This window comes from Pelodiscus sinensis, chromosome 16 (genome assembly GCF_049634645.1).
Source record: "Pelodiscus sinensis isolate JC-2024 chromosome 16, ASM4963464v1, whole genome shotgun sequence".
Lineage (NCBI taxonomy): Eukaryota > Metazoa > Chordata > Testudines > Trionychidae > Pelodiscus > Pelodiscus sinensis.
Window position 1 is genome coordinate 34258952 of NC_134726.1, and position 9614 is coordinate 34268565.

Genomic DNA, 9614 nt, shown 5'->3' on the forward strand with positions numbered 1-9614 from the left:
CAATCCCTGCTGCCTGACCCAGGTGTGTACAGGGCACTGTGCTGGGCCAGGCTGGGAGTGCCAGGCCGGGGCAGCATGGAGACCACAAGGAATGGCAAAGCCAAGAAGGGAGAGGAAAGCGAGCAGAGGCAGAAGCCCAGCTGAGCAGAGCCAAGGAAGCCAGACTGAGCCGCTCTGCAACAAGGTAATGATTAACCTGGGCTGCTCCACCAGGGGCCATCAATAACCGCACACAGCCTGGGCCTCGGTTAAATCCTATCGACCATGGGGCGGCTCCCGCAGAGGAGGAATGCTGAGGAATTGTTCCAGGCAGGCTTCGTGGGAAGCGTGTTCCCTACCGAATCACCCACCCCACTCCCTCTAACTCCTAGTGCATCCTTGGCCATCTGCCACCTGCATTTCTCCCCCAGCCTGTCCTGGGGATCAATACTCCCATGAGAAGGACAAGCCCTTTTTACCCTTCTCTGCCAACTTTGTTTCCACAGCTTCCGCCAGCCAGAGGGAGGATGGACCAGCCACGGCGCCTGCCCCGCCAGCAGCCCAAAGGTCCCACTGGCCCACCCAGCCCAACCGTGTCGCATTTCACCCTCGGCTTCTCCGTGGACCAGACCTTTCCGATAGAAGATCATGCCGGCCCTGCAGCCTCGCAGCGTCTTGTGAGTTGTGGTCGACACCACGTCACAGTGTTCAAATGGCGAGGGCACCACCCCGGCTGCCACCAGCCCGCTGATGTGAGCCATGTCAGCCAGGAGATAAGCCCCGTTCTCATCCGCGATCTTCCTCATGCGGGAGTAGTCCAGGTTACGCGAGTAGCAGCTGACGCCTAGGTCGGGAGAAAACACCAGCCTCAGGGTAGGTCTGGGCTGTGATTGATGCTCAGGTGTGGCTGCATGAGCTGCAATAGTGTAGCCACGGCAGCATGGGCCATACACCCCACCCAAAGGCTGAGTGAGTAAGTCCAGTGGCTAGCTCACGCACAAGGCTGGGCCACAGTTGCTTCGGTATCTGAGGAAGCTAGAGTGAAGCACCCCATGACTGCACCACACACCCTCAGCAAAAAGGCTGCTGCATAGCCAGATGCTTGCTCGGACCTGCAACAAAGCTCCGCTAGCACACGACCACAGGGAGGGAATATGTCCAAGTCTAGGAACTAGGCCGTGGGAGGGGCCCAGGACTTGGCTGCAAGAAGCCAAGTGGCAGGACGAGCCCTACTGCCCCACAGGGAGAGGCAGACACCTGGTCCAAGCCACTGAAGTTGTACGTGCTGAACGACATCCTCCCACCCTATATCTTTTAGCTCACTGAGCCAAACCAGCATGTCTCCTCACCCCTGCAAGCCTGACGACAGGAGGAAAGGAGTGAGTCATGCACTGAACGGATGACTCCTAGCCCCTCCTCTCACTACACTGCTCCCCCCCGAAGCCACCGCAGCACCAGCACAGAGGCGGCTCAGAACACGTCAGGATGCTGCGGGGTTGCTGAAATTCACCACGCTGCTCTCAAGTGTCCAGCCAGCGACTAAGCCCTGTGGCTGGGATTTTTCAATAGTCTAGACCAGAGAAAAGGATTTTTACAAGATTCTACCTGCTGCCCTGAGCCTCCGACAGCTGCTTTTCCTTTTCAGCCACTTACCAGCAATGATCAGCTTTGGGTGGAATAAGCGGGCGTTCTCCTCCAGCCGGTCGTAGTCGATATAGCCAGTGGTGGGATTGACCTGGCAAGGGAGCAGCAAGAGGAGACAGGAAGGGTAAGCACGGTGCTCCTCTGGCCTTGGAGATGGCAACATCTCGCTCTGGGCCGTGCTGATCAGCGAGCAGCACAGCTGTGCCCAGCTCCCCCCGGAGCCCTCACAGTGCAGAGCCAACGGAGTTAAAGGGTGAACGAAAGAGGTTCCAAGAGGAGTCTGCAGAGCAGACAGCGTGTGTTCCCTGCTCCCTGGGTTCACTGAAAAGAACTTCCTGTGCAACTGTTTGCACAGCCATGCTCTGATGATCTCCCTGGCATCCTCCATTAAAGACCCACTGATTGAGTCAGCTGTTAGACCCCATGACTTCACAGGGCAAATTATTAGCATGGAGAAACTGGCTGCCATCTGTTCTCTGGGAACACAGAGTCCAACGTCCGTCATTAATAGCCTAGGGTCACACTGAACCGGAACAAAATGGGCATTCAGTAGCAGCCCAAAACTCACGCTCGCAAGAGAACTGGCCATGATTAATAAGGAAGAGCCTTTAGAGAGGGTGGGTCAAAGATGTTAACATGGTCAGGGAACCAAACTGGGCAAGATGTAAATATCCCTGTGCCCATTTGACAGACCAGGAAAGTGAGGCACAAGTGATTAATCAGTGGCGGAGCTGGTAGTAAAAGCCAGATCTCTCAAGTCCCAGGCAGATGCTCAGCTCACACGTCTCTGATTAGAACGTGAATGAGAATGCAGCACGATCCTGGCTAATTCATATTGCCGTCCAGGTGAATGCTAGCTTCATTGGGGGCTCCGACTGTGCGAAATAACCCTGCAGTTGTTCCTAGCGAGGATCCAACTCGCTGAGAAAGCTACTGGGAAGTTGGGCAACTGCAGCAGAAGTTTTCACCCATGAGAGCTGGGTTCCCAGGACACACTCAAGCTTAACCCACCCATCACGTTTGGCTCAGGTTCTATTCCACTTCCCCTTTGGGACAATGGCACCGGAGACACTGCCGGCTTCCTTCCTCCAGCTGCAGCCAAGGGACGCGTCCGGGAGTATGCAGAGCCTGCACACTCAGGGCTTGCCATCAGGGCTCTGGAGAGACAACTAGGGGGTTTCGGCTCTGATCCTAGGACTGCTGGAGCTAACAGGACACCTCCCCCACCTTCATTGGCCTTGGATCACACCCTGAGTGTTCATGCTGGGGCCCATTAGCCTCAGGAAGACTATTTAACCCTTTGGCATCCCCCGTCCTAGCACACCCTCCTGCTTAACACGGGACACGCTAAAGAGTCCCTGCTCCCAAGGCCAGGGCATGAAGTCAGGGTGAGTAGTCTGCATGGAAGAGGTGACAATCGCTGGCCTCCACCGCTCTCCCTGCAGCCAGGTGGGACCCCCTCACCTTGTAGGGCATGGATTCAAAGAAGATCGAGGTGGCTGAGATTTTCTTCTTATTGGTCATGAAGCCGTGCGTCAGGTGCCCCCCGTCAGGCAAGTCCAGACCCATGATCCTGCCATGGGGCTCCACCAGGGCCGTGTACACCGCAAAGTTAGCCGGGGAGCCTGCAACGAAAGGCAGGCTCTTGGTACCGCTGCTCTGTGGTATGGGGAGGGGAGATTGGGTATGTGGCCTTGGGAAGGGGTTTTAAAGCAACCCCCTCTGTGGGGCACCCACCTCCCTGCTTGTACCCAGTCCATGAAGAGGAGGCTGAGTTGCGGAAGGCAGGGGTCCCAGTGGCTCAGCAATTGCCAAGGCCATTCCCGTTCCCCTGTCTCAGGGGAGAAGCTAGGTCCTGTTACCTGAGTATGGCTGGACATTGACCCCCCATGTCTGTGGGTCCAGCCCGTAAACTTCCAGTGCTCTCTTCTGGCAGAGGAGCTCCAGCTCGTCCACAAACTCCGTCCCACCGTAGTATCTGACCGACGAGAAGAGCAGGTGTTTCACCATGTCTGTGGTGTCTCATGGTTCCATCCCCAATGCCGGTGGCAGAGTACGAGCTAACAGGACACCTCTTTCCCCCTCCCCCCGGGCAGGATCTGACCTGTTACTCCACAAGCTCGGAAGCGACGGCCCTAGCAGTAACGTGGGGAAGCTACAGGGCAATGGCCCGTGTGGGACTCATGTCGCAAGGAGCAAAAGGAGTGAAGTGTGGGGCGTCTGCTACTGCTTTGGGAAAGGACCAATTTACAACCAGTGACAGTCATAACAGAGCAGCAATCGCTCCCTCCCAGACAATGATCTGAGCAAAGGGGGGCTTGGGCTCCCTTTGGACGTGAACCCCCCGTTCCATACCTCTGTCCCGGGTACCCCTCCGAGTATTTATTGTTCATGCAGGAGCCTAGAGCCTCCAGAACCGCTCGGCTGGCAAAATTCTCAGACGCAATCAGCTCCAACCCAACCCTCTGACGCCGCTTCTCTTTCTTGATGAGGTCATACACCTGGGAGGGAGAAGCCCCATCCTTATCAGCTCCGTACAGAGCACTGGATGCTGGCAGGTACTCTCTCTAAGGCAAATAGCGACAGCCAGTAGAATGGAAAGATACAGAGACATCCCGACCTGAACAAAGGAGGCAAGAACCCTTCTCTTCTGGTTCTGTACCTGAAACACTCAGTTCTGGTGTTGTTCTACCAGACGGATACTGACAAATTGGGGGGCGTTCAGAGAAGAGCAAGGAGAGAGCTGAGGCAGGAGGCACTAAAACACGGCAGCTAAACAGAGCTTCACCAAGGCCATGCCTACGCTATGCAGAAGATCAATGTTGCCGCGGTCGATCTTCCAAGGTTTGATTTAGCTGGGTTAGTGAAGACACGCTAAATTGAATTCAGTGGGCGCCCCCATCAACTCCTGCCTTGTACGAAGAGTAAAGGAAACTCATGGGAGTGCTCGCTCCCGGTAGCCTCCGGTTGTGTGGACAGCGTGGAAACTCAATTTAAGATACGTCGACTCCAGCTACGTAATTAACGTAGCTGGAGTTGCATATCTTAATTCGACCTTCTGCTGTAGCGTAGACCAGGCCAAAAGGAATAGACATAGGGGGGACAAAAATCCACAAATACTGGAAAGCTGTAAATACTCAGGATGGGGCAGAGCCGTCTAGGGCAGTGCTAGGGGTAATAAGCTAGGCCTAAGGACCAATTAGTCCGCGTGGTAGAAGACATTTCCCAAAAGCGAACCATTGGAGGAACATTTGCAAGGTACCACCGCAGTGGAAACTGGCTGGAAGAAAGAAACCAAACATCGTAACAGATCTAAATTTGTAATGTCTATAGAGCACCTATTCTCATTTGCTTCACTGCCATGTAATCCTCTGCTAGATCAGGGGTCGGCAACCTTTCAAAGAAGAGGAGCCATTTTTTTTTTAACCAAAATACGATGAGAACTGCAACACACACACACACACAACAGTGTATGTGTACTAGTAAAAAGACAGCAGCTACACAGCAGCTGACAAACCAATTCTGACCTGTATACACAAAATAGGTGATGGAATAAACTGGTCTCTGGGAGGGAGTTTGGTGCAGGGAATTGGAGTGCAGGAAGGGGTGAGGGGTATGGACTGTAGGAGGGACTTTGGGTGCAGGAGGAGGTGCAGGCTCTGGTTGGGAGGCAGTTACCACAGACAGCTTCCAGACAGCAGCATAGCCATTCTTGGAAGTGGCTGGCTGCTGCTGTCATGTCTCCGAATGCCCCTTTGGTGGAGTGGGGCAGTGGGTTTCGGTGCACTGCCAGTGCTCAAAGGCGCTGCCCCACGGCTCCCAGTGTCCGGGAACCAGCCAATGGAAGCTGTGAGGACAGTGCTGGGGACAGGGCAGCACATAAGCCACTGCCACCCCTCCTGCCAGAGAGGGGCAGAGATGTGTGGGCTGCTTCTGGGAGCAGCACAGGGCCACCGCAAGCAGGCAGCCTGCCTGAGCCCTGCTGCGCCATTGGACTTTTAGTAGCCCGCAGACTGCAGAGGCTCCAGGATCAACCAGTCGATGGTGATCAATGGATTGGTGACCACCGTTTCAGCATGAAAAGAAGCGAATAAAGTAAATTCTTTGTTTTTTAAATGACTTCTCACACAGGGGCAGCCAGAGAGCTGCAGTTTGCCAACCCTCCAACCCCCATGTAAGATGCCAGGGACACGATTTGGCTCATTTCCATGTAGATACTGTAATATCAGATCCCACACAGGAAAGAGACCTCGGGCCTGAGAAATCTGGGATGAGACACTTAGTAGACCTATTTTCTGGCACAGCTATAGACCACCACGTGGGAGTGTACGGTTTGGAGGTAAATTCACTTTCATGGCAGCGGGGGCTGGGAACACCATAAAGGTGATGCTGCCAGTCTCTGGTGCGGAGAGCTGCCAAGTGTTCTCCCTTGCCACCCCCTTGGGATTGCAGCATGTGGCAGAGGGAATGAGAAAGGAGGCGAGCGACAATCCAGGACTGAGTGACCCCAACATCCCTGAGGCAATGGATAGCTCAGTGGTTTGTGCATTGGCCTGCTAAACCCAGGGTTGTGAGTTCAATCCTTGTGGAGGCCAGTTGGGACAGAAATTTGTCAGGGATGGTACTTGGTCCTGCTGTGAGGACAGGGGACTAGACTCAATGAACTTTCAAGGTCCCTTCCAGCTCTAGGAGATAGGCAATCTCCATTTTTGTGGTTGGATGGGGCTGAAAGGGTGAATGAAGAGCTTGTGCTGCAATTTCTTGGGTTGATCCTCTGCCAAAACACACACAACCCTCTCCCCACCACAAACATGGGGGAAAGCCCTCACCTCTGGGTCGCTGGTATCAAGCGGCTCCAAGACCATCTTGTTATGGGACGTCCACAGTTCAGCGCTGGGAAGCTCTCCATTGATACTGGGTAAGTGAGCCATGCTGTGGGCGGGGTGGGTTGCTTGGTTGGTATAACGTGGTCTGAAAACAAACGGCACGGGACACTTTGTAGAGCACAACAGCAGAGTTAAAAACAGCCAGCCAGCGGAGGCAAACCTCTGTAGCATTCCTGTTTTGTTTTGAAATAGATTCCTTCCCAGGCTGTGATCCGACATTCCACTTAGCAGCCTGCAGTGAGTCAAGTGCTGACTGTATAATATATAAGCCCCAGGGCCTGTTCCATATCCATGGAAAGAACTGATTTCAATGGGGTTTGACCCAACCTTGTAATGTATCAGAAAAGTAACCTTGATAGTCTGTAGCTGCAAAACCAATAAGGAGTCCAGTGGCACCGCAAAGACTAATAGATTTATTTGGGCATAAGCTTTCAAGGACAAAAACCCACTTCATCAGATGCAGATATTACACTCTGCATTAACTTTATAATGAAAACCCTACAATTCTTAAATGCCATTTAAAATCTAGTCCGGTTTTTTCTAAAGTGTGTCATTTCAGGACTATACCTGCCCCTGCCAATTATTGTGGTTCTACAATCACTTTGTTATTTTAGCTGTTTTTCTTTCCTTATTGCTGTGTGACAGATCCACCCATGCAAGAGGGGAACCCGTCAATCTGATTATGCAGCGGAAATAGCGAAACTGCATTTACCAGCACTCTGTGTGTGGACAAAGTCACAGCAAAGAGGGAAAAACATTATTTTTCCTCCAAACTCATAGTTCTAGAAATGTTAGTTGGTAAACTCATATTTGGACAGAATCATGATTTTTTTTTTAAATTACTGCTCTACCTAAAGGGACGGTGCTTGAAACATACAAGAGATATTAAATTCAGATCAATGTCTGATAAATGTCTTCAGTGCCCTTATTTACAAGTAGCATCTTGCACCCAGGAGTGGTCCTAGTTAAGACCACATACTCTCTCATATAAGCAAGGCACTGTTCAAATCAAATAAAGGTTGCAGAGCAGGTTGAAGTCCCAGAGTATGCTACGGTACACTAGATCCATGCCAAGCTTCATATTTACAGGAAGTGTGACAATCAGGTCTGACCAATACTATCCAAAAAGCTACGCATCCACTGATCAAAGTCCATCCATGTGCCTTCTGTGGAGATCAAAAGCTAAGAAGCATAAACTTTCAGAGTCATTAAGGGACAGAACAGCCTCTATCCTAGTCAGAAACAAAAAGCGCTTTTAAACATTAACTCCTCAAGGCTAGCGAACGGCCATGTACAGCTAATTAGGCAATCACATTTTATTTACCAGTGCCAAGCAGATTTCCAAAGGGACTTTAGCTGTTTGTTTGCCTGGCTTGGCAAAAGGCAGCTGGTTAGACCTTGCAATTCTACATTTATTTTCATCCCCCATGGATTTGCTGTCTCTTGGTAGCACTGTAAATTCTGCACCTCAGAAAAGTGGAATTGCAAAAATGGAGTCAGAGAGAATCAAATGTTGCTTAGGTTGGAAAAGTAGGATTTGCCATGGCAACCAGCCAGGCTGATATCCCAGCTCCTGCCAGACCAGAGCATCTTCATTCGTTAATAAGTAATAAGCTCTTCTATAGCATTCTTCACTGTATATCCCAAAGCGCTTTACACAAGATGGGGTGGACACATACTGTTCTCACCAAATCATCAATGGGGAAAGCAAGGCAAACTGCCACAAGTCACAAAGAGCAAGCGACAGAAATGGAACCCAGTGTATGGAATCGTGTCCCTCACTTCCAGGCCAAAGCCCCAACCACTGGACCGTGCTGTCCCTTAAATACTTTCACTTTATTCAGCGCTGTACAAGAAATGAAAGATACAGTCCCTGATCAAAGGATCATCTCAGACCCACCTGCCAAGAACTGGTGAATCTCACATATGGTAGACACCTTATACTTTAATAGCACTGTGTCATTCACCTTGTGCCCTTTAGCTATGATCTGCCTTCTACATGTTAGGTGGAAACAGCACAACCAGTAAAACAATTACGATGTTCCTACGCATCTGCAATAGGCCTCGGAGAAAAGCCTGCTTTGAACAGGAGCGTGCAGAAACCTTTCCCTCCCACTGCCAAAACCTGAGCTACCTTCAGCTGTTGTGACTGAAGAGAACATTTAGCCTGCACTTGAAACTCCCTTTCCAAGCCCCGTTCTTTAAAACAACCCCTAATCTTTGTGTCCTGCTGCAGAAGAGGGAGGGAATCACTTCCCCTCTCAACAGTGATTTTGCCCCTGCCTCTGTGACAATACTTCCAAGTGCAGTTCTGCCACGCCAGCCAGCGAGGTGCTGCTGGGGGCATAAGAGAGCCGGACAGGCACTCTCTGATCCTGGGGAGTCCCGAAATAGAAGACCCTGGCGCCAACTTCCTGTTGCTTCCCCCCAGGCGGCCAATGGAAAAAGCAGAGGCAGCTGCTGCTAAAGCCCAGCCCAGCCCAAATAAAGCCCATGCGGTTCAGGTAAAGGGGAGAGAGAGCCAGCGACCCGAGCCCCACGTGCACCTGGCGCCAATGCTGGCGGACGCTGCCCCCAGCACAGATTTACCCGGGTCCCCCTGCAGCTGGCCCAGGGATTCCCTAGGACGCCAGCCTAGCCCCGCAGCCCCAGCTCTGGAGGGGACCGAGGGTCCCCGCGCGCCCTGCACTCACCAGGCTCCCCACGCGCCAGAGACGGCGGCAGCTCCGAACACACTGGCGGCTGGAGCCGCCCCAAGGCCCCGCGCTGGAGCGTTCAGACCCTCCCTCCCCGCGCTCCCAGCCAATCGCTCCATCCGGCCCGGCCGCCTCCTCCCCTCGCACGGGCCCAGCTTTCCCCAGAGCAGCACGTGCGTGGTTGCCAGGTGCCCCTGGCCCGGGCCACGTGTTGGGTGGCGATGGGCCCGGTGCCCAGCGGGCGGAGAATGAACCCGCCGCGGGGCCCCGTCAGCTCTCAGCATGCGGAGAGCGACCCCAGCAGACAGCGGGGGGTAAATCCGCCCCTGGGAGCGGGCTGGAGAATGGGGAGCCCTGTCCCTCTGGGAGCCTGGCTAGAGTCCAGAGCCCTTTACCAGCCGGGTCCTCA

At 53.1% G+C, this 9614-nt stretch overlaps 1 protein-coding gene across 1 annotated transcript in view; it reads right to left on the minus strand.

The window, feature by feature from the left end:
* The window catches only part of SHMT1 (serine hydroxymethyltransferase 1), a 17351-nt gene extending 7990 nt beyond the window's left edge, over positions 1-9361 (minus strand). Inside the window, exons 1-7 of the mRNA XM_006126585.4 lie at positions 9203-9361; positions 6453-6594; positions 3979-4124; positions 3486-3601; positions 3088-3248; positions 1633-1714; positions 611-823 (exon numbers count right to left, since the gene is read on the minus strand). Coding sequence (XP_006126647.2) covers positions 611-823; positions 1633-1714; positions 3088-3248; positions 3486-3601; positions 3979-4124; positions 6453-6554 — 820 coding nt within the window. The 5' untranslated portion in view covers positions 6555-6594; positions 9203-9361. The remainder of the gene's footprint in view (positions 1-610; positions 824-1632; positions 1715-3087; positions 3249-3485; positions 3602-3978; positions 4125-6452; positions 6595-9202) is intronic.
* Positions 9362-9614: the final 253 nt, after the last annotated feature.